Source organism: Hirundo rustica, chromosome 15 (genome assembly GCF_015227805.2).
Source record: "Hirundo rustica isolate bHirRus1 chromosome 15, bHirRus1.pri.v3, whole genome shotgun sequence".
Lineage (NCBI taxonomy): Eukaryota > Metazoa > Chordata > Aves > Passeriformes > Hirundinidae > Hirundo > Hirundo rustica.
In genome coordinates this window covers 7,723,688-7,747,826 of record NC_053464.1, presented here as the reverse complement: position 1 = coordinate 7,747,826, position 24,139 = coordinate 7,723,688, and the positions used below count along the sequence as shown (strand labels likewise).

At 45.2% G+C, this 24,139-nt stretch overlaps 1 protein-coding gene across 3 annotated transcripts; it reads left to right on the top strand.

The window, feature by feature from the left end:
• The first annotated feature begins 662 nt into the window (after positions 1–662).
• On the top strand, positions 663–22,492 carry LOC120759732 (ATP-binding cassette sub-family C member 6-like). 3 transcript variants are annotated; one of them, XM_040079313.2, is made up of 31 exons: positions 663–775; positions 1,140–1,316; positions 1,665–1,790; positions 2,413–2,550; positions 2,797–2,922; positions 3,497–3,558; positions 4,352–4,483; positions 4,801–5,013; positions 5,836–6,013; positions 6,440–6,601; positions 8,083–8,175; positions 8,574–8,777; positions 9,118–9,264; positions 9,975–10,062; positions 10,357–10,426; positions 11,051–11,177; positions 11,622–11,798; positions 12,174–12,341; positions 13,370–13,553; positions 13,930–13,993; positions 14,469–14,586; positions 15,177–15,384; positions 16,058–16,368; positions 17,041–17,240; positions 17,346–17,472; positions 18,030–18,131; positions 18,870–19,016; positions 19,450–19,608; positions 19,837–20,003; positions 20,472–20,666; positions 21,196–22,492. In XM_040079313.2, the coding sequence occupies exons 1-31, from the start codon at positions 743–745 to the stop codon at positions 21,302–21,304; spliced, it is 4,512 nt and encodes a 1,503-aa protein (XP_039935247.1). In that variant the 5' UTR covers positions 663–742; the 3' UTR covers positions 21,305–22,492. The 3 variants fall into 3 exon arrangements, with proteins under 3 accessions (XP_039935247.1, XP_039935246.1, XP_039935245.1); XM_040079312.2 differs by having other exon boundaries at positions 2,782–2,922; XM_040079311.1 differs by lacking the exon at positions 663–775 and having other exon boundaries at positions 964–1,316.
• The last annotated feature ends 1,647 nt before the right edge of the window (positions 22,493–24,139 follow it).

Genomic DNA, 24,139 nt, shown 5'->3' with positions numbered 1-24,139 from the left:
GCCACAGCGCCTCCTGCCGGCCCGGAGGACTCCGGCCGCTGCCCGGGGACGCCCCGCTGGACACGCCCCGATCCCGGCCCCATCCCGGCCCCGATCCCGGCCCCGATCCCGGCCCCGATCCCGGCCCCGATCCCGGCCCTGATCCCAGCCCGGCCCCGAATCCGGGCCTGGCCCCATCCCGGTGGTGCCTCAACCGGGTCTATCCATCCCCAGCTGCACCTTCGCAACCTTTGTAGGTGTGGCTGGTGCAGGTTGCTTGGACAAAAGGAGTTCTCGTCTTCGATCTGTATGTGCTCACCTTTTGTGAACGTAGCTGAGGTCAGGTAATTTCTACAACAGAAGCTGCTCAATAAGGAAAATAAATTCGTGTTTCAAGCATTGCGTAAAGTTATGTCCATATAAATATGCATCAGATAGGTGGAGAATATGTCTTAGGTGGGCGCGTTCCTGTAAGTTTTACTGTATTAAAAAATATTGGTGTTACCCCCTTGGCGTGCTGAATTTGTGGAAGGAATAAACGATGTCTCCTTTCCAAACTACACTCAGTGTCTGTGCTTAGGGAGCTCCTGTGATCGGCGGTGGCGGGGGCTCCGCCTCGGAGCGCTGCCGCGGCCGGACTTTGGCCGCACGGAGCTCTCCGCTGTCGCTCCCAGGCCCGGCGGGATCGGAGCTCTGCGCAGCGAGGAAACTCCGCCGGACACCGCGCCGAGGGTCCCGGGCCGAGGGTCAGGGCGGAGCGCCCATGGGTGCGGGCACGGCGCTGTGCGGGCCCCGGGTGAGTGAGCGATGAAGCGGGGTGCGGCGCTGAGGGGAGGCGGGCGGCCCGCGCTCCGCCGCGCTGTGCCCGTCAGGGGCGGCTGTGGCGCGGCCTTTGCCTGCCCAGGACGAGTGTTCGCCCGAAGGCTGCAGTAAATGTGATGAGCTGCGAGTGAGGACGCAGTCCGGACCCACTACAGAGATACCTTTAAAAGGGCTCTAGTGAGTCGATCAGTCCGGACTCATAGATTTCCATCCCCAAAGTGGATAAACTACCGTCATAGTTTGCGAGTCGTTATCTGCTTCCTCTTTCCGTCATGGGATTCCTGTCCCCAGCCTTGCTCTCCATCATGTCCTTCACTTCTGCACTGTTTCTGTTTCAGGACTGGAACCAGACATGGCATGCAAACATCCCGGGAATGACCTGGTGCTTCGAGAGCTCCATCATTGCCTGGATCCCTTGTGCCTATCTTTGGATCTGTTTTCCTTTCTACTACTGGTACCTTCGACACAGAAACAGAGGCTACATCAGGATGTCCCACATCTTCAAGGCCAAAATGGTAAGGGTAAAGCATAGGGTTTGTTCCTAAAATTACCTCAGTGTTGATGCAGATCTTAACTTTCCTGAATTATTCATTCTTTCCTGACAATCCATGTCTATGAGGTTTTTTTTGATATTTCCTGACTCAGGTCAATATAAATCAAATAAAGTTTTAGGAAGATACGTCATAAAATCTTCTCCCCTCTCCTTCCGTTTGATTCCCTGACACTACCCATAACATTCTCTGTCCCAAGCCTGATCTTCCACTTCTCCAGTCTTACTGCCCAGGCAGCTTGGATCATTCAATTTGATAGATTGTCCCAGCATTTCAGTTCATTCCAGTGTGTGGTTTTTGTCTTTGCCCCAGGCCCTTGGATTCATCCTGGTAATACTGTGCTTTTCTAATGTCTTCTTCATGGTGTGGGAGAAAAGCCAAGGAACCCCACGGACCCCAGCATTCTTCATTAGCCCTGCTGTGGTGGGAATCACAATGGTAATTCCTCCCTTGTTTGCCTGCACATGGCCAGGCTTAGCCCCCCTGGGGCAGAGCTGGTATTTCCCGTGGTTCTCGCTATCTCTGAGCACAAATTTGGCTGATGGGGAGCAGAAGGCTGGGGATGCACTTTGTGCCTCTCTGCTGTGTGACACATCAGGGGGTTGGAGTTGGGGCAGACCCTGTGGGCAGAGCACACCTGGCAGGAGCTGAGGTTTCAGTAGGGTTTAGAAATAGGTCTCACAACAATGAGACAAGATTTCGTTTCTCATAACCACAGTATGTGATTTAGTATGGTTTAGAATGAAATGTGATTTCTGTTCAATAAAAAAGTGCCAATTCTCCCCTTCTGTCATTGTATCTTCATAGCCTAAATCCTTCCAGCCTGTTGGCCCAGTTGTAATTTTATTGCTTGCCTTCTCTGTAGACATTCTTGAGTGCACATTTTGCACATACAGCTTTTCAGTGTTAGCCTCTTAGGAACAGTACTGCAACTCTGAGCATCTTGAAATGTTTGGCCAAGAAGCTAACTGGTTTTTCTCTATTGTATTCATTAAAATGATAACAATGTTTGGCATCCATTACCAGGTATTTATTTGGACAAATTTGTACTTCCCCACAGGTCCTTGCCTTGTTCCTTACCCAAGCAGAAAGAATGATGGGCATCCAGTCTTCAGGGGTCCTATTGATTTACTGGCTGCTCTCATTTATGGCTGCACTTGCGATGTTTAGTTCCAAAATTCAGCATGCCCTGGAAAGAGTAAGTGAGATAATATACCTTTAATGTGTAGACTACAAAGTCTCTAAACAACAGCTGGTTTTGTCTCATTGACTGCAAGGGGGAGAATCAAATTCCTCTTTTAAAATATGTGCTGAGAAAAATGATTCATGACACTTTATGTTTGTGGTGAATGTTTATTTGCAGAGGTAGAATATGAGATGCTCTTTCTCTGCTGGTTAAGCATGAAGGTTCTTTCCTCATTTTCATCAGTATTCCATTCCTCAGGGCTTCCTGAAAGACCATTTCCACCATGTTACAACTTACCTTTATGCTGGCCTGGTGCTAGGAGAACTTGTGTTGTTCTGCTTAGTTGATCACCCTCCCTTCTTCTCTAAAGCTGACAACAATCCTGTAAGTATAAGGTAGCTTTTGCTAATCGTTTGCTTCATTGCTGAAACAGGATTTTAAATATATGGGGATTCACAGGCACATGAGTATCTGGGTGATGTAAGATACATCATTCTGTCAAAAAGCTGACAGTTTCAAAAGGTAACTGGCAAAATTCGGGATAACAGTGCTCTGTCTCTCTATGTAAGTTTTTTAAAACTAAAAACCCATCCATACTCATTTTTCTTGTCACTGAAACCAGTGGATAGGGTCTATTGCTTCCCCTAGTGCTGCTCTCCTGTGCTGCAGTACTCTCTTTGTGGTATGAGTATGGAAAAGCTCTGTGCTTAAGAAGATAAATGTCTCTGGGTGTGAAGAACTTCATTCTTTGTTCTTCCATCTGAGACATTATGCAAAGCCAAATTCTCCAAAATCTCCCAATCCCATTGAGGCTCCACAATACACTTACTCTGGTTCAGTGAATGGGGAGGGGGGATTACCCTGATTTCTTTTCCTGGGGAAGCACAGAAGGGAACTATGTTCATCTGACACATGCCCTTTTCTATATTTAAATATCACACATTTTCTCTCCCATCAGAATCAGTGCCCAGAAGCCAGCAGCTCTTTTCTTTCCAAAATCACATACTGGTGGTTCTCTGGGTAAGCAAACAGAAGATGTGGTTTTGCTACAATATCAGAAAAAAGCAGCAGCAGCAGAGATCGGAGAGGGTATGGATGGCAGCCAGCAGGAAATATCTCAGCCCCTGAGTTAGCTTATGGAGTGAGGATTTAAATTATTTCTTTAAATTATTTCCCTTGTGAGGTATTCTCAGAAAAACAAATTATAAAAATTTAATTTACTTTTCTCAAAATAGTTTAAAACCTAAATTTGTAATTTTAGATAATTCTCTTCTGCCTCCCAACTACCCCTCCAGTGCCCTCTCAATCTTGAAACAGATCTCATCAATCTCAAAAAATCACTGTACACCAACCACAGCCCTCTCTGCCTGCCAGACCTTGCTGTAACAAATGCTGGGAAAGGGGAAAACAGTGAAGAGGGCATAGGCTCAGCGTGCTGCTGAGCATTCACAAGTAAAACAATTATATTCCTTCACACCCACTGTGATCAGGTCTCATCTGCCTTTCATGGAGCCCAGAGAAAGTTAAACTGAACTTTCTTCTCCACTGCCCAGGACTCTCAGTATGGACCAGAGATTAGGGCTGACTTGCAAATCCCCATTGTGCTGACAGAAGATAGCCTGGGGATTCCCAGCAAAACTGCTCTTCCTGGACACTGATGTTTATTGTGGGGCAGGACAGGCCTGAGCAGGGCTGGGACGTCAGTGCCTGTGTGCTCTCTGTGGTGCACTGCCTTGATGCCCCTGTGTTCTGGAAGTGTCACGCACACCACGGATCCTGCTGTGCTCCCCTGACTGCAGTCTGTGTCCTCCAGGCTCCTCTTGAGAGGCTCTCAGCACGCCTTGGGAGTGGATGACTTGTGGCCAGTGAGGAAACAGGATTCCTCTGAAGAAATTGTTGCCTGGGCAGAAAGAGAGTGGAAGAAATGTCACAGCAGAACCCAGCAGTGAGTATTTGATCTGGAGAGCAAACCATGGGCTCAGCTGGGCAGTTCTACATGATCTAAGCAAATACCCTCACAGGTACTGGTGTGGGAGTCCCTTTGTGCAAAATATGGTTTTAAGTGTTAAAATCTGCTGGAGAAAATCCTCCCACTCCTGGAAGCACGGAAATAACTTTCTGTGAGAGGGGCCAGTTTTTGATGAGCTTTTATACTGGACATGGTATGAGACCCAGAGTGAGATATTTAGTGTTTTTGTGAAGGTACAAAATGCCCAACCTTTCTCCAGTTGTAGGTAACTTTGTCATTGTTTCTTCCTTCAGGAAAATGGAGTCTGCTACATTTAGGAAGGGTCAGAAAACTGAAAGTGGCACAGCAGAAGCTGAAGAGACAGAGGCTCTACTGCAATCAAAGCAGAGTCAGAGCGGCCTCTTACTGAGAATGTTTTGGAGTATGTTTGGAACTTACTTCCTTCTCAGCACTGTCTGCTTAGTTATCTGTGATGTCTTCTTGTTCTCCACCCCAAAGGTACTGAGGTATGTGCAGATTTATGATCTGTTTCTGTCACATGTACAAGATTGCTGTGTGCATGAGCTCGGAGATGTGTATATCAGCACACACACACACAAACCTTTTGAAATTTGCTCTTGCTGATGAAAGGAACTCAGGTGTCATTTGTGCTAAACCCAGGGTCAGTTCAGGAGGAGAAGACACAAAGCCATTGTGTGAAGCTGTGCACACTGTCTGCACTGCTGTGCTCCAGCAGTGGGAAGGACAGGATGCACCAAGCCATTTGACAACTTCACTACAACAGGAGTTATTTGATGGTTCTCTATATCACATCACTTGCCACTTGCTGTAATCTTAAGGCTCCATGTTCCCTTGCTAAGAAAGAGCACAGCTGTGCATTCTACACATCTTAAATATCTTTGTTCATTGATAAAATGCTTTGTGGGTTCTGTTGGTACACACCAACCTGCATTACGTTATATTTTCATGAGCAAAATCCTTTCTTAGTCATTAAGCTTAGGAGAAGTTCTGGAAATGTCAATGACTCAGATTACAGCTACCACTTTGCATATTTCTGACAAATTCTTGAAAATCAGGAGCCATCCTTAACACTGAGGATGAGCTCTACCCAAAGAGGATGCTGAGATCAGAGATTGCTTCAAAACCACGAGTGGCTAGATTTCAAAAATCAGGATATTATCTGTTCCAATTCTTCTGCTATTTACTGATAAACCTCAGCCAGAGAGAATACAGAAAAAATCACCAATATTTCTGCCAGTTTATTTCTGTGTGTCTGATATTTCATCGGTTCTGTGTGGGCTCAGCAACGTTTTGCTCCTGTCTTGCAGCCTTTTCCTGAAGTTCTTTGAGGATGAGGCAGCCCCAAGCTGGCTTGGCTATTTCTATGCCCTCAGCATGTTCCTGCTGGGCTGTCTCCAGACCGTGTTTGAGCAGCGCTATATGTACATGTGCCTTGTTCTGGGGCTGAGGCTGAGAACTGCAGTAACAGGCCTCGTGTACAGGAAGGTGAGGCTGCAGCTCCTTTTTTAGCTGTGCTTTTTTCTAGCCCTACCTTAGCAGAAATGATGCACATTGTTCATAGCAATATCAGGGGAGAGGTCGTTAGTTTTAGGATGTAGCTGTCCTGTATTCATCTCTGAGCCGAGTACACGGCAGGTACATTTTTCAGAGCTTCCCTAAGAAGGAAAAGCCAAGAAAAGGAAACAGAAAAAATCAGCATGAACTTTTCTTATCCTGTAGGTGATGGCTGGGGAAAAGGAGAAAATGCTTTATATTAAAGTGAAGTCACATGGCCCAGGTAGCAGCATAGTTTCAAACCTGGGATTTCAGGTTTTTCTCCCTCTTTTTGTTCTCTATGAGGAAAAGAATGTTGCTTGACTTATGGACCAAAGCTATTATTTGATGATGTCCTTTCTACTCTGCCCTGTCTAGATCCTAGTTATGTCAAATGCCTCAAGGAAAGCAGCAACCACAGGTGAAATTGTTAATCTGGTATCTGTTGATGTGCAGAAGCTAATGGATCTGATTATCTATTTCAATGGGACCTGGCTGGCTCCCATTCGGATTATCATCTGCTTTGTCTTCTTGTGGCAGGTAAAATATGACACTATTTATTGATCTCTTTCTAGTCTAAATATCAAAGGAAGAAGGAGGATTCAAAATTCTACTTACTGGTTTGAATTACATGAAATTGCCATATTTTTCTGAGCTCTGTAGCATGGTGCATTCACTTTTCTTTCTGAAAGATATTTGTATTGATATATATTCCTTGTCTGATCCTTCAGTTCATCTTCTCACCTGTGTATTCAGTCTCTTTTAGGAGATTGAGTATGGTTATTGTGAGCTGACTGATAAACTTCAGCTTCAGATTTTCCTGTCACTTCTCTTTACAGCCAAGAGGTGGTGGGTGGCCCAGTGTAGGCTGAAAGTCCAGTTCCAGCTCCTTGGAACAGTCCCCGAACATAATAGGGAATGGTCTGAAGTAGCAACTTGACATACTTCATCCTGAAGCCTGATTACCACAAGATCAGTGAAAGAGCTTGAAGCAAAGTTACATGCCATTCAGAAGGAGTCTTGGATGCTTTGAATTTCATAGGTACCAAGGAGTTTAGCAAGGAGCGAGCAAAACATGAATTAGAAATAAGGGATGGTAATCTAAAAGATCCATTTTTAATCAGTGTATGGTATTTCCTCAGCAAAACAGAGCCCTGTTGTTTAGTCCCTGGTTTTGGCAAATGGAAGTGTGAGCAGTATAGAGACAAGTGATTCACAGGAGCTTTCCAGAGGCCTTTGAGGCATTCCTGTACTACCCAGGATGGATTGTGCCTCGTGCCTGGCAGGATGCTGTGGCTGTGAAAAATCAGTGGTACAGACTGGTGAGGAGTCATCATCCCTTTTCGAATGACGTTGACAAGTTGCATGCGGCTGGAGCATAATTACATTTCTTTGCTGGTGTTCCCAGACATTTGTGCACAGTACCTGTAACTGTGTCCACCAGCACTCCCCTCTCCAGCCATCCCTAGGGATGAGAACCCATGACAAACAGGTGTTGATACAGAATTGTTATGAGCCCTGGGATCCAAGAGCTGTCCCAGGATAATGCCACCGTTTCATCTCACGCAGACAAGCTGGGATATTTATGCTACAAGAATACTTTGCTGAGGGTTTGGGTTTGTTAGTTAAGGGAGAACCTGGTGCCGTCTGGGGTCGCTTACTCTGTGCAGCCACAAGATGTCCTCCTGAACGCATCCAGGACGGACGGGAGGCGCCGGGAATGGCTGGGATTGCCAGCGTGCCTCTGGATCGCCTTCAGCGCCCGTCTAGTTCCTAACAAGGGAGCGAATAAATTCAGCACAGCCTGATGACAGGAGTTATCCTGCCTGGAGAGTTAACAATCCACAGTGCTTAGGAGCACAGCTCCCAGGAAAGGCAAAGGCAAGATTGGAGTCAAGGCTTAGCCAGAGGGATGTTATACATGAGTTCAAATAAGAGGGAAGGTAAACAAGGGAACAAAAAAAAAAAATCTTTCTAGTCATCACCAGGAGTTCCTTCTCTTTCCTTTTGTCTCCATACAGCTTCTAGGGCCATCTGCCTTGACTGCAATTGCTGTATTTCTTTTTCTTTTGCCTCTGAATTTTGTGATCACCAAGAAGAGGAGTCAGTTTCAGGTACATTTTCCTTCATAAAAATGAAGTGGTTCACTGAGTTATGTGATTACTTATATTTATTATTCATGCTTACCGTGACTGTCTGAAGTAACATAGGACTATCTGAAGCCTGCAAAGTGTCTTGAAATTTAGAGTAAGCTCTTCCATGTTCAGTCTTTTACTATGTTCGCCCTACTTTTCTGTTATTTTCATGTACTGCCAGTAAAAATAAAGCTCTGAAGATGAAAAGTAAAATATTTCCCAGCCTGGAAGATTCATAAGCAAAACAGTATACACAGCTCAACTGTAGGGAAATTTATTCAGAACTTGGAGGCAGGAATATGGTATTTTTTCTTCAGAATAATTGCACCATTAAACATTCAGCCTATTCAATGATAAAACTCAAACATGTATTACAGGAAACCCAGATGAAACATAAGGATGAGAGGGCCAAACTCACCAATGCCATTCTCAGTAACATTAAAGTAATCAAACTGTATGGCTGGGAGAAAACCTTCATGGAGAAAGTGCTTGGAATACGAAGGCAAGAACTTCAGGCCTTAAAAAGATCTCAGATTCTCTTCTCAGCATCCCTAGTTTCTTTCCATTCATCAACTTTCCTGGTGAGTGGATCACCTTCCTACATAAAACATGTACTGTTACTTCCCTTTTTCTTTGTACTCCTGCCTGGACAGATTTTTCCTGTGGACAGCTAAAGATTATATCTCCCTGGAGGAGCTGGAGGTCACAGGAGTTGCTGTGGCTGCTGCACCAAAACCTCCTTAAAGCAGAACAAACATCCAATGATCAAACGTGGTTGTGTCACCAACACGCCAGACCTTTTCCTGTGGTACCTGCAGGAGGTGATAGCCTGGATTTAACCAAGTGGATCCCAGAGTCTTGGAGGGCCTGTCTTCCTTGAGCCATTCTGAAGCAAGTGGTTTGTCTTTTGCTCCCTTTCAGATCACATTTGTCATGTTTGCTGTGTACACCCTGGTGGACAACACGCACGTGCTGGATGCTGAGAAGGCCTTTGTGTCCCTAACACTGATCAACATCCTCAACACTGCCCACTCCTTCCTGCCCTTCTCCATCAATGCTGCTGTCCAGGTTAACTGCAGGCCCTGCCCCTCCTCCTTTGGCCATAAGGGTTTTTTACATATCCCCATTAGCAGGTAAAGGCAGGGATTTCTTAGGGCTCTGCACATCAGCTATTTAATTGCCACTGTGAAACGGTGGAGTGCAAGGGCTTGCAGCTAAAGGTACTTTGTGGCATTGCTTTTCAGAAAGGCTCCTTTATATTGACAAAAGAGTCAACAAGAATTACTCCTAAGTCTTTTGTAGCTCAGTACAAGCACCATTAGATCTCAGAGGGGCTTCCAGTTCTGTTTTTAATCACAGAAATCAGAATAGGTGGAGCAAAATCTCCGTAGGGGAGACCCTGCTAGTCCAGGCTAGAGAGAAAAGCAATTAATTGTTCAGTAAGAAATTAGGAAATTCATTTCCCTCTTACACTCCAAGACTGTCACAGATTTTCATGTACAGAAGCAATCACTGGAAAGATTGCAGGAAGAATTGGATGAAGAAGTACCAATTTTACTGATCCAGAAGCACAGGGAAGGATATGGGGGTTTTCCTAAGCTAAGTGGGAATAAAGGCAGGTAACATAAGGAGGAGCTGCCTTGGCCATCTAAGCCTACAGCATCTCCAGCATAGCACTAGTCAGTATTCTCAGTGGGTATTCAAGCTGTCTCCACTTTGGGTTTGTGCTCTCTTTCTACTTTAAATCTTATTTTATTCTGTGTGTTGCTTCATTTCAGGCCAAAGTTTCCTTAAACCGCTTAGCAGCTTTTCTGAATCTGGAAGAACTGAATCCTGAGAGCTCAAGCAGAAACACTTCTGGCTGTGGTGAGCTTTTATTTTAGCACTTTTGTCTTAAAAGAGGAATAATTTCCATCATTCAGCTTCTAAGGGTATATACACCATATAGTCAAGAGAAAAATATTTGCCCCTTACTGTCACTTTATCTCTCTGTCCTCATTATTTCTTACAATTAAATCTAATCTGGTGATTTACCCCTTCTTTTCATAATAAAGGTTGCTTTTCTGTAACATAAATACACACTGAAACATAACATCACATAAATTGGAACGTTTCTGTAGCCATCTTTGCATTTACAAGAGGTCTCTCTTGATGTTTTAGTACAGGCAAGTATCACCATAAGAAATGGGACTTTTTGCTGGAGCAAAGAAACTTCTCCTTGTCTTAGAAGGTACAGACTTACCCTTACTACAGGGTGGAGGCTGGGTGAACTAACTCCTCAGGGCCTTAGTGAAACCAGGGTGGAATATCCAGAGGCTTCTGAGTTTGATTCATATTCAGTGTTGCATTCTAAAAATTATAAAATCAGATAAGACGTAATTTTGCTTTTATGTTGAGGAGCACATAAATGGGAAGATGCCTGTTGCCTTATTATGTGGAGACTGTTTTCTTTATACAGTTTTCTTGAGCAAATACGAAATTACAGCGATTTAAGGCAAAAAAGAGTAGAACAGATGGAATGCAGATATTATATATGACATCACTACACGTTTATTTCAAAATGCATTGATGTTTTAGAAAAGAAAAGCTTTGAAAAGTTCTGATGTTCAGGAGTGTTCTGTATGCAGTGCTTTGGGCTAGCCAAAGAATGGGGATCTGGGTATGAAACTCGGATGGAGACGTGGACGAAGACTTTCAGGCTGGAGGTGTCTGAAGGGATGAAATGAGGGGATTTGCTCAATACATACCCAACAACAGCACGGATTTTGATAACAATTACAATTATTTATTACAACTGCTTTCTTTTCAGAAAGTCTATCTAAAATGTGGTAAGAGGGTGATCTTCTTCCCCCAGCATAGAGCTCAGCGTGCCCCAGGGCTCTCTGCTGGCTGTGGTTGGGCAGGTGGGTGCAGGCAAATCCTCCCTGCTGGCAGCGGTGCTGGGCGAGCTGCAGGCCACGGACGGCTGCATGACCATGAAGGTGAATGTTCCCCTCAGCATTTGCTTCTGTAATTTGGCTGCTTCCAGGAACTGTGAGGTATTAAGCACAGCATCAGGTACTTGAGGAAAACCCATTTACTGCTGAATTTTAACACAGGCTGTATGTATCTGTCCATATTTAAATATCTGAAGGTGCTGCTGACCTCTCAGATGAGCCTGAACTTTGGGAATAGGACCTGGAATAGTACTTCAAAGATCCAGTTCTATTTCCCCCTCTGACAGTGAGCTGAAGTCTCATCCTGGTAAATTGCATCCTGTACCTGCATCTCTGTTTACTCCCCTGTAGGGTAGTAACAGTGCAGACTCAGATTTTGCAAAGCCTTCTGAGAACTGTCAGTGGTGATGATCATCCCAGATTTCCACACCTGAGAGAGCTTGTCTTTGAAGGTGGCTTCTCACAATGTCAATTCTTCCACTTTTATAGGACACTGCAGCTTATGTCCCCCAGCAAGCTTGGGTTCTAAATGCTTCAGTGGAAGATAATATTCTGTTTGGGAAAGAGATGGATGAAGCGTGGTTCAATAGAGTGACAGAGGCTTGTGCACTGCACCCTGATTTGGAGACCTTTCCTGCAGGGCAGAAGAGTGAAATAGGAGAAAAGGTACTGCCTTGGGTCTATGTTTTGGCCAGCTTTGGGAGCTGTGATGAAAACACAAAAAAACTAAACTCACAAGAGGCCGGTGCTCAAGAATTTCTGGAAAGTTGGGCCATGATGTAATTTAATTTAAGCCATTTTCTGACAGATTAACCAGAGATATGAGAGATGTTTAAGACCAAAATCAACACATCCAGGTCATTCTTGGGTGCTCTTTTTCAGGAGAGAGGAGTTGTTCAAGAGACTCTTTTTGGAGGGAGGGAGTGGGGGAGATGCATTGATTTAAGAATAAGGAAGTCATAAAGCCTCACTATAAAAGGGAGTCAGCAGTTGGGAAATACACTGTAGCTTTGAAATAAACAAAATCGATGTATTTTCCAGGGAATCAATCTGTCTGGAGGGCAGAAGCAGAGGGTGAACCTCGCTCGGGCCGTGTACCAGAAGGCCTCGATTTACCTGCTCGACGATCCCCTGTCAGCTGTTGATGCCCACGTTGGGCAGCACATTTTTGAGCAGGTCCTTGGACCCAATGGTTTACTGAAGGACAAGGTGTGTTCTGAACCCAAACTGGAAACAATTGCACAATGCCTCGAGTTAGCAGAGCCCCCAGAATATTCCCAGTAGGGTGGGTTGCTCATTTTATCAAGGGCTCACAAATGCTTTTTTACAGTGGCAGCTGGGTACTGGTGAATCTCTGCAGGCCACACAGCACCTCCAAGTCCTGCAGGGAATCTCAGCCAGGAGGAGAAAGGCTGTCTTTATCCTCATGCAAACCACATGCCTCATGCCAGCCTTACTGCCCCAGCAAGTTTACACTTCTTTTGTTCTTTTTACAGTTCTTCTGTCGACATCCTTCCCTCCTTTTGAAATTTACTTCTAGCACAGTTCAGAAGAGCTGCCTGATCTTTTCCAAATTCTATCACCATGATGTCTAATCCCATTACATTTGAATAGTTCAGCGGCACCTTTACAGTTTTCATCACTTAAACACTTCTCCTCCATGCTTTTTGTATCGGTTGTGTTTTGTTTTTCCTTGACATTCCTCTGCTGTCAGGCAATCTGGGTAATTAACATGGTTACATGAGAAGGGATGCTAGGGCAGCTCTATTGGATTCATACTACAAATTGCCTAGAAACACTCAATTCAGTTTCCCATTATAGAAGGAAAACAGGAAGAAGGCAATTTCTTGCATTAGAAAGTCCAATTAACCATATCTGGTTATAAATATCTCTCTGTCCATGAGGATTGGTTGCAAGTATCCAAATAAAATTATTGTATTGAAACAGAATGACTGGCTAAAAAGAATGTATCAGACTTAAGGTGTACTCTAATAAAAATCAAAGGGCTTGATTTTTATTAGAAATTCAGAATATGCCAATTTATCTAGGGAAAATTAGTTTTCTTATATCTTGTCCTCCAATTATCTGTGCAAATAAGCTCAGAAATGTAAATAAAAGGAAATACCCTTTAATTCCATTCGGGCTGATGAATTTTTGAGGCCTAAATTTGATCCTGAAATACTGATACCAGCACTGACAGCAGAACAATTGTAACTCTTCCCTCTTCATTCAAGCAGACTCGTGTGCTGGTGACTCACACAATTAACATTTTGCCTCAAGTGGACAACATTGTCTTTCTGGTGGATGGAATGATCTCAGAAACTGGTTCCTACCAAGAACTGCTACAGAGAAACGGGGCCTTTGCAGAATTTCTTCGTTCACACGTTACTGCAGAAGAGAAGCCACATGCTGGTTTTCCAGGTAAGCCAGATGGGTTGGAATCATTCTTCCTAGGTCTATCAGTCAGTTGGGTCCCTTCATATCACATCTGTTTTATTATGGACATTAAAAGCAGAGATCCAATCACAGTATGGTGTTGCTTTTTATGGGGAAAATATGCCTGTCAAATCAGCTGACTCATCACCTCAAAATTGGTTCTTGAATCCGTAGTAGTAGACAATAATCATGCAGTACACTGTTACCCACTGTATGTGCTATTCTTCAAGCCTCACCTTGATATTTCTACTTTTAGAAAAAAATTTCATGAATCTTTCCTCCATATTACCTGTCTTTCAAAAGCTTTATAGGATAAAACAGGATTCTAAAGCATTTAGAATAAAACTACATTCTTTCACAGCTGTGGGAGACACCAAAGGCGCTATCACCACTGGGAATGGTCCATCTCAGGAGAAACCCCTCAGGTGAGCTTAAAGCAGTCTCAGACATTGAAGAATTTACTCCAAAAGCCCACACAAGCCTACACAGAGGCTCTTTCTGAGGATGATACAGGTTTGGGATGGAGCTGTAAATTAATAACAAGAGCAAACCAGCAAAACTGAAGAATAGGTAAAAGGCTGCTCCTGAACGTGGAAGTTGACTGACCTTTCTTCTGTATTTCACAAGGAGGCAGGACAGAGCTCAGGTACAGGCTCCTTGCTACATTTGGTTGCTGCTCACTTCCCTGTGGGGCTGTAAGGTCAGACTCATCCCAAAGCAGCCTCAGAGAGCGAATGCTTGAAGCCTCTGCTCCTCAGTGGCTTGACAGAGCCCAGTCCCTGTGACAACATGGACAATGGCTGGGGTCACTCTGGAGGACCCTGAAAACTGCAGCCCTCAAAACAGGCATGGATTTAGGGGTGGCTAAAAATTGAAAGTATTTTTGTTTTCTTCATGAAGTGGCAATTCGGTAAAATGTGCTGTGAGAAGGGAAACCATTCCTGTGAGCCAAGAGTGTACCAGTGCTGCAGCCACCAGGGGAGGATTAACCAAGGCAGAGAGGACTCAGCACGGCAGGGTAAGCACAGCACCTTCCATGGGGACAGCACGCTCATGGCAGGCAGGTCAGCTCCCTGCCTCAGCTAAAGCACAGCCAGGGGAGGCAGCTGAGCTGTACAGGTCTGCCCTATAACTGAGACAAGGACATACTATACTGAGAATAATTAGACTAAGTCAGAAACCCCAAAAGAGGCAGCTTTTTCTTCAGGGAACCCCAGCACTCACCAGACTGGGATCTCCTCACCTCCCCTGATCAGCAGGCCCCCACACAAGCACCCAGCGTGAACATGACGGTTCTCTCACACCAACAGCACAGGAAAACCACTGCCTGACATAAAGAAAGCCTCACATGCAATCCCAAAGTAACATGAGCCTATTGCATAACATTCATCAGTTGATAATGATCATTCATTAATGATTTCTTTAAGTATGCCTTCATTAGTCATCCATGAGCAAACAAAACAAGAATCAACATGGTTGCTATGGCTGTGATATATAACTGAGAAATGCCATAATAAATCATTGCTTGCTTCAGAGCTGCTTTTTTTTGCTAACAACCTCCACCCTCCCAACCTCTCCTCCTCTTTTTCCCCACTTGCCTCTCTCCAGGTCAGTGCTGGGGTGTTTGGAGCCTACCTGAAGGCGACAGGTCCAGCCCTGTGTGTGTACATTGTCCTGTCCTTCACGTGCCAGCAGGCCATGGCCTTCTCACGGGGCTACTGGCTCAGCCTCTGGACAGATGACCCCGTGCACAACGGGACACAGCAGCACACACAGCTCCGAGTTGGAGTCTTTGGAGCCTTAGGAGTGGTTCAAGGTTCGTTTAAGTTGCTCACCTAATTTTTCTCTGTATTCCTGCCTCCCTTTCCCATGTCCAGAATGTTTTCTCAGAATATAAACAAGTGCATATCATTGGGATTTCAGCTTCCTGGGCTTTTGGCCACAACCCTGAATGTTTTTTATCTCTTTTCGTTCTTCCAGCATAAATTAATCATATCAAAGTGCAAGTGGGGGCTCTTCTCCATGCTGAATGAAATCTTGGCTTAGGTCCCATAAGGGAGAAAAGAAGAAACTTGTGGACTTTTACATTTCTTTTTTTTCTTTTAAAATAGCCACAATTCTTTCAGTCACTCTATTTAAAAAGAAAAAGAAAAAATATCACTGAGCAATTTAAAATAATCCCAGTCAAGCTTATTTTGTGATGAATGAATAATTTTTTCTGCGTGTTTAAGTTCCTGAATCCATGCCCCCCCATCAAGCTGGCTTAGAAGGTCTTTGGCCGCTCTGTAACTACTCTACAGAAAGGGCAGCTGACCCTGCAGCTCTGAGGCTTTGTTTAATTCTTGCTAAACAGTGGCTGAATTCCTGTTGCACCTTCCTGAATGCACACGGGTGCAGCATTCACAGGACTAAGTGGAAATCACGTCTTGCAAAGGAGAACTCCAAGGTGGGTTTGTTCAGACCTAGTAATGATCATTTTTCTCTTCCAGCCCTTGGCAGGTTTGCCTGCACAGCAGCCGTGCTGCTGGGGGGTGTCCTGGCCTCACACCAGCTCTTCCTGCAGCTGCTGAGCAACGTCATGAGATCCCCAATGCTCTTCTTCGAGCAGACACCCATTGGACACCTGCTGAACCGCTTCTCCAGAGACATGGATGCTGTTGATTCTGTCATCCCTGACAAGCTGAAGTCCGTGCTGGGATTCTTGTTCAACTTACTGGAGATCTACCTGGTGATTGTGGTGGCTACACCATGGGCAGCAGTGGCCATAGTGCCCCTGACTGTTCTTTATGCAGCATTCCAGGTAGGAGCTCACAGATGCACACGCAGGAGAGGCTGAAGCAGCACAGCCACGTCCCTGCAGAAAGCCTCCTTCCGTTTCTTAGGAGTGAAAGCATGCTGAAATTAGTTTCATCATCTCAAGTTGCATCTGAGCAAGAGTAATGTCAGTCCCTTTCCCACATCACCTCAACCTTCCAAAGCACCCCAAAACCCTCACAAAGAGGTTTGTGTTTTTCTGATGTCTGAAACAAATCCTGCCTAGGGCTATATCCCTCATCTCCATTAGTGTAAATCACACGAAAACCAAAACATTTTTCCTTTCCTGCAGAATTCCTACGCTACTGTTTCATATATCCATGTTTGCCAGCCAAGACTGAGCACTGGAGGAGGGTAAATACATCTCTGTCAAGCATAGGGCTCAGCTGCAGGAGAAACTGAGTGGAGAGGGTTTTTGGGTTCACAGCACCCTGGCTCCTTTACCCCAACCACGGAGTTATTCCTAATACAGACAGGCCATAACAGAGGCAGGAAGATTGCCTCATCTTCCAGAGTCATCTCCTACATGCACAGGTTTTGTAATACAAGGATAGTGTGTATTATTGCACTGCTTGAGGCCTCCCCACATTTCCTGCAGAGTACCTCCCCAGAGGCACAAGCCTTCTACCGACTCTCCCTTCTGTCCCCCTTGCACCAGCACTTCTATGTCACCACCTCCTGCCAGCTGAGGCGCATGGAGGCTGCCAGCAGGTCACCCATCTACTCCCACATCTCAGAAACCTTCCAAGGCAGCAGCGTGATCCGTGCTCACAAAGACCAGCAGAGGTTTATTTCAAAGAGCAATTTCCTAGTGGATGAGAACCAGCGAATTTGCTTTCCTGGAGCTGTTGCTGACAGGTACAAATCTGCCCAGCAGCTCCACGAGCGTTCTGTAAAGTAATCCTGTGTTGGGAGAAAGGGAGAGGGCACCCAGCAACAGCTCTGTGCTCCCTCCTCCTGCAGGTGGCTTGCTACAAACCTGGAGTTCCTGGGCAATGGCATCGTGCTGTTTGCAGCCCTGTTTGCAGCCATGGGCAGGACACAGCTCAGTCCAGGAACTGCTGGCTTCTCCCTTTCCTATGCTCTCCAGGTAACCCAGTGTGGAAAAAGTACCATGCTTGCCTTCATCAAAAGCAACTGCATTTTAATTCCTATTACGAACTATTTCTGTGCCTTTCTAGATGCCTTTTCCTACCAAATCCTGCTGTCATTGCTGAAATCCAGAGCATCTGGAGCACATGGCCCCTTAGGTGCTGCACCTCATAAACACACATATGGGCCATCTTCTTCTTCCTGCACCTGAACTTATATTTAAGTCAAAGCAAGCCCTGGGCAGCTGAAGCAAGGTCTTTAGCACCTGTCTTACCTGCTTGTAGACTAGTAACACAAGAGAATAAAAAACAGCTACACCATCTTTTAGCATCCAAGTCAGTAGCATTTCATTCTCTATAAAAAGGCTGAAGGGACTATGGCAGGACCTGGCTTTCACTTCAGCATTTTAAGGTTTTCTGATGTAATCTAATTTCTCATATAATTAGCTGATGAGGAGATCTTTAGAAATAAACACTAAGACAAAGTACCAGGTAACTCCTGACCACAGGTCAGGGCTCTTTTTTCTGCCCTAATGCTGCTTTTCCAATGTGGCAGATAACTGGAGTTCTGAACTGGATGGTTCGCTCCTGGACAGAAATAGAGAACAACATTGTTTCTGTGGAGAGACTGAGAGAATACCTGAGGACTCCTAAGGAGGTAACTAATCCACTGCTGACCTTACTAGAAGGGGTTGAACATCTCTGCAAACTCAATGAGTAACTTTCCTGTTGCACCTGAAAAAACTCTCGTTTTCCCCTTCTAAAAGGCCACTCATGTTTCCTTTAAAGAACTGTAGCATTTGGGTTTTATCCAACTGACTAGACTTGTTTTATAACCTCTGATCATTATTTCCTTCAGACACAGTTAGGCCTTGGATTGCCATTAAAATAGCTTCACTTGTTAACACTCATGGAATGAGACATTTCCTGCCCATATTTGGAGTACTTATTATGTGACTTCAGATGTAACTTTCTGATAACTAATGGCTCCTAGATAGCCTTTGAGCTGCTGAAGTCTCCAGTGCAGTAATTTTTGTTCTGTAATCATTAAAATTATATCTCCATATGCTGCCCTGAGAGAGGAGGCTTTCACAGTCCTGTTTATAGGAGCATATAAATTTTTTTTTTATGGAACCACTTAATGTCAGAACTCTGACATGCAAGCAACGTTCTTCCCCATTTTCAGTAAAGAAAATCTGACTGGCATCTCTGGATAAAGTAAAAAAGCCAGCATGTGCAGTATGAAAGTTAGAGGCCTTTTTCTGGTTTCAAAACAGCAGAGAAATTGGAGGGCAGTTGGCACGGGTGTCTTCATGAACTTCCCATTCCAGTATTGCCACTTGACTGAGTCATTAAAATCAGCCTTCAACACTGCTGTTTGCTTCCATCTCTTCAGGCACCCTGGACTCTGAATGGCAAACTTCAAGGGCAAGTTTGGCCCACTGAGGGAAGGATTGAATTTAGAAACTACAGCCTGTGCTACAGACCAGGTTTGGAGTTAGCACTGAGGCGTGTCAGCGTGACCATCAACGGGCACGAGAAGGTAAAAAACCCCTCCTTTGGCAGTGTGAGCAGTGCTGGGCACTGACAGCCCCTGCCTGCACCCAGCAACAGCAACCCGGCAGCTGCCGGAAAGCAGGAGCCCATCTCCCACACTGCACACCTTGTCCAGCAAAAGAATTCCACTTTTTCAGTCTAGTTCCACATCAATGCCCTCTTGGAACTGCTAAGTCTTGTAATTATTCTTCCCATCAAAGGATTTTGTGATTCCTTTTTTCTACATAACAATTGCAAACTATAAATGCATCCATTTAAGAAAGTATTGCCAGACTGTGTGAATCACAAACAGCCCTAAAGATCAGATCCATGCAAAGCTGTCTCTCGTCAAAAGGCCAAGAGGAACTACATGACACGTTTGTCCAACTGTGAGAAAACAATCCACATCCAAACCCAAGTCCTTCCATTGCACTTTTCAGATTGGCATAACTGGCAGAACAGGAGCTGGGAAATCCAGCCTTGCAGTGGGGCTGCTGCGACTGGTGGAAGCTGCAGAAGGAGCCATCCTAATCGATGGACAGGATATTGCCCAGCTCGGTCTCCATGACCTCAGAACCAAGATCACTGTTGTTCCCCAGGTATGAAACTCATTTCCAAAGTCATAGGGTGTCTTGAACACCTGGGAAGGGTTTATGAGGTGCTGTGAGAGGAGGGACATTCAGCAGTTTCCAAGTTGGAAATAACCTCTATGCCAAGTTCGTCTGCCATTCAGTGTAACAGTCACAGATTCCCACCCAGTAGGCAGGACCCAGGAGCTCGTTTTTATAATTCATTTCAGGAGTTGTTTGTACTGTCTCTGTGCTCAGGATCCAGTTCTGTTTTCTGGCTCCCTAAGAATGAATCTCGACCCATTAAACCAATACACTGATGCAGACATCTGGACAGCTTTGGAACTGACTCAGCTCAAGAACTTTGTTGCAGATTTGCCAGAGCAGCTGGAATACAAGTGCACCGACCAAGGGGAAAACCTAAGGTACCTGTATCTGCAGAAAGACAGTGGCAGGGCAGTGTCAGCCCCTGGGCCAGGAGAACAGAGCTGGTTGGATAAGGAGGCTTTAATAGTTCCTTTAAAAAAATATTCTTTAATGATATCCAGATTGCAAATTGTTCCATTACTGTCCTGTTTAGCAGCATGAAATCAAATCATAAGACACTAAGGAAGACCTTTCAGACTTAGTCATTGTGGTGGTTTGCATTTGTGCAGTACTTAAAACCCCGCAATCTGTTCCAAGTGCAGCTCTTCTGGGTGCCATGGTAATACCTTCCCCTCCCTCCCTTAGGCTGCTTTGTGCTGTTACCTACCTGCAGTGCCACCAGCCTCAATCACCCTTTCAGAGAAAGGGAACAATCACCTTTTCATTATTGATTTCAAATGAATCATCAGTTCTGACCCCAAGTGACTACCGGCCTCAGTCTACCATCCTTCCTCCTGCTTTTGCAGCACTGGTCAGAAACAGCTGCTTTGCCTGGCCAGAGCACTCCTGCAGAAAGCCAAAATCCTCATTCTGGATGAGGCCACAGCAGCAGTGGATTTAGAAACTGATGTCCAGATTCAGTCCATGCTGAGGACTCAGTTCAGAGACAGCACCGTGTTGACAATCGCTCACCGGGTAAACACCGTCCTGGACTGTGACAGGTAAAGACATTTCTGAGCAGGGGGCACACGGGCAGCTGATGTGACTGACACACCGAGCTGGTGAACAGCGATTTCATTTCTGTCCTCTTTGTGTTTAAACCTCCGAGCTTTGGAATTCAGAAGATCTCTCTTAAACCACAGGGCACCAGCAGGTTAATCAGAGATCCTTTACTCCCACACGATGCCTTTCATGCTGTGTCACAGCCCTCTCCCCCTCACTCACAGCAAAACCATGACTACAGCTCCTTGCATCACCTGAGAGTTGTGAAACTAAAATACCCAATACCCGTTCATAAACCTCATTCCAGTCTCAGCTGCCAAAAACCCCTCCTTCCAAACCCAGCACTTGAACAGTCACTGATCAGAAACCCTTTCTATCCCAGCACTGTTTCCCAGCAGAAAAGCTGTTGGAAAGCCTGGCTGAATAACCAGCAAGTAATGAAACTTATTTTAAAACTAAGTAGAAATTACCAATTTTATTATATGTGCTGGTGTATCCCCAAACTTACACTTCTTTTAATGTTCACAGGATTTTAGTCATGGAGAATGGTCGGATAGCAGAATTTGATACTCCAGAACATTTAATAGCTCAGAAGGGACTATTCTACAGACTGATGGAAGAATCAGGCCTTGCATGACTCACTCATGGAGTATCCCATAGCACCAGCACCAGAAGTAATTGACCTCATAATTGAGTTGTTTTGGTTTCTCTCTAAAATGCCTGACACTCAAGCAAAGCTTGTTTGAGCCAGAACTGCAGTGAGTAGATGGAAAGGGGTAACTTGGGATACACATTATTTCCATAGGAAACTCGGCAATTCCACTTTCGTTATGTTTCCAGATACCAAAACCTCACTCGACTGCTGAAAATGAGCCAGTCAGGACCTAAATACTTTTCTGGTATAAAAGCAAGCAAGCCAGAAGAGAAAGATCACAGCATTGCCAATTTATACTGTAAATAGAGCCCAAATATCCATCATACTTCAAGATTACACAATTATTTTTAAAAGCCAAGACGATTTTATGGAGAGCGAGGAAGAATTTAACTGGTAGCAAGGAAATTTAGCTGTTTTCAGCTGATCTTAAGCTCCAGGCAGAACAAATGTTGTATTTTGTCAGCGTCTTAAGGACTGCTCACCCAGGCACTGTTCTTACACAGCTGTGGACTCCAGGGCAGCAGCTGGAGCTCGTCATCCAAAGTGCACAAACACTGGAGGAGGAAGGGGAGGCAGGATGCCACTTAGCAGGGGAGCACAGGCTGCCTGTTGTCACAGCTGGGGATCAGATCCAGCCCCAGCAGGGGCTCAGCAGTGCAGGACAGGAACGTGGCTGGGAGCGGCAGCAGAGCATCCATCACTCCTACCCAGGGCTTGGAGCATTCCCACTGCCAAGTGCCAGGTGCTCACTGCAGGGCATGTCCAAACGTTGACAACATTTCCAAATTGAATTTGGCCATGAGGAATTGGCCTGGTTGGAAGTGCCCTCCCCTCTCTGACCCCTGCAGCACATGAGGAAAGCAGCGGGATCTCACCTGTTGACCTGGTGCTTCTTTCCTGGTTTCCTTTTTGAGTGCAGGTTGACTCTTGCATGTGCCACCCTGGTGCTGCAGAGCCTCTGGCATGGTCACCTGTCAGATGTTGCTTTGACAAACCAAAACAGAAGCAAAAGCTTCCTGGGCTTCCCACAGCATCTGCAGCCAGAGGTGTCCCCAAGTCCCTCCTCAGGAATCACAGGATGACAGTGTGACAGACAAATACACACTGTGAGATACTGCTCTTTACTGTGACTTTTGTTAAACCACCCCATTTTCTAGAGAGCTGAAATAAAAATAGAATCAACTGTTGAAACGGGTCTCTTCAGTAAACTAAAGCAAATATAACATAGAAAGGGGCAAGGGGGAGGGAATGGGAGAGTTCCAGCTGCAAAAATCAACCCACACTGGCAAAACCCAGCAGTTCATTCTCCAACAGCTGCTCAGTGGCCTCTGCACCCAAGTCAAGAACAGTTTCTGCTGGAAAAGTCCGTAAGATATTGAGGTCCAGTGCCTGCTTCCACACTGGTGCTCAGGTACTGGGAATTTTTTTCTCTCTCCCTTCTCCAAATTTCATACTTGAGGGCACTGACAAAACAATTCCAAAACCAGATACCAGTTATGAGTGGTCCACAAAGGTTTACCAATGGGTCTCAAAACCAGGAGCATTTAGAAATACTGAGATAAAAGTTAGGTATTTTTCCTTTTTAACTGAGGCCAAAGAGGAACAGAATTGCCCACATTGCTGGGTAATTCTGAAACGCCATCTTTTAGCGTTCCATAATCTCCAATATAAACATCTTCAAGTGTTTTCTCCTCGTTTTCTGTTCCTAAGTTGGTAATGAAGAGGGAAGGCAACAGGAGACAATTATGAAAACAGTTTTGCGCTGGTGACCTTTGAAAGGGCACATTTTTGCTGTCAGCTAACCCAAACTAAGAGCAAGCAAAAATACCGTCAGCTTTCACACATCAAGTTGTGTTGAAAAGGAAAAAGAAAAGCAATTTCCAAAATTACATATGAAAAAAGCTGCCATGTTTCAGGTGTGCTGGAATCCCCAGGGATATGTCCAAGCACTGTGATGAATCTGGAGCTCAAGTCTCACAGAAGTTATCTGGAAGTTGGTTGAAGCAATAAAGAGCTAACACTTGGAGATACCATGTAGGAAAGAAACACTACTTTAAAAAAAATCCTTGTCCCATGATTCCAAGTTTAAGGCGATACTGAAACTGCTAAAGCCAGAAAATAAATCAAAGGTGTCACGCATTCATTTACACCAAGTTCGTGCCAAACATGTACTGTGCAAGTGGCACTCCCAGTCTCCAGATGGTCACAAGATGCACGGGAACGCCAAAACGTTAAAGGTGTCAGTGACCCCAAGCACAGCTGTTCCTGTGCCACAGTTGCTCCTGTTGTCACACCACGAAAGGATCTTCCTGTGGGTCAGGACTGGAACACTTGCCGAAGTAGCTCTGTTCACACACATGAAATAGGGTGGTTGTTGCAGGTCTCCTAAAAATTCTGAGCTGTTTTTTTGGCAGCATCTGCTTTTCCAGATGTGAGAAATCTTCCATGTTGCAGTAAATAATGTCAGCCAAGATACATCAACGTGCACTGACGTCAGATACAGTGAATTCAACCGTACAGCAGCTCCTCTCCCCGTTCCTTGCAAGGCTCTCCGGGGATGGGGTGGAAGGGGAGGATCTCAGTGTCCCTGGAGGATGACTGTTCCCAAGCAGGAAAGGTGTCTCAGTGGTATTCACAGTTCCTCCCCTGGGTCTCTGCAGGGAGCTCCATCCCCACCTCAGTGTACATCACCAGCCACAGCCCTTATCCACACACCCCCTGCTCTGTTCCTGTAAACCACGTGCTCCAAGCATCCTCCACCTTTCTGTCCATCACAGTGCTGCACGACTGGTGGGGGATTTGAAAAACTAAAACTCA

Bases quoted from the DNA above. Each gene is read 5' to 3' on its own strand.
- LOC120759732 (XM_040079311.1), top strand. From the start codon at position 1,074: ATGGGATTCCTGTCCCCAGCCTTGCTCTCCATCATGTCCTTCACTTCT. The intron at 15,385-16,057 runs GTTCGTTTAAGT...TTTCTCTTCCAG, and splicing joins AGCCTTAGGAGTGGTTCAAG to CCCTTGGCAGGTTTGCCTGC. The intron at 20,667-21,195 runs GTAAAGACATTT...TAATGTTCACAG, and splicing joins ACCGTCCTGGACTGTGACAG to GATTTTAGTCATGGAGAATG.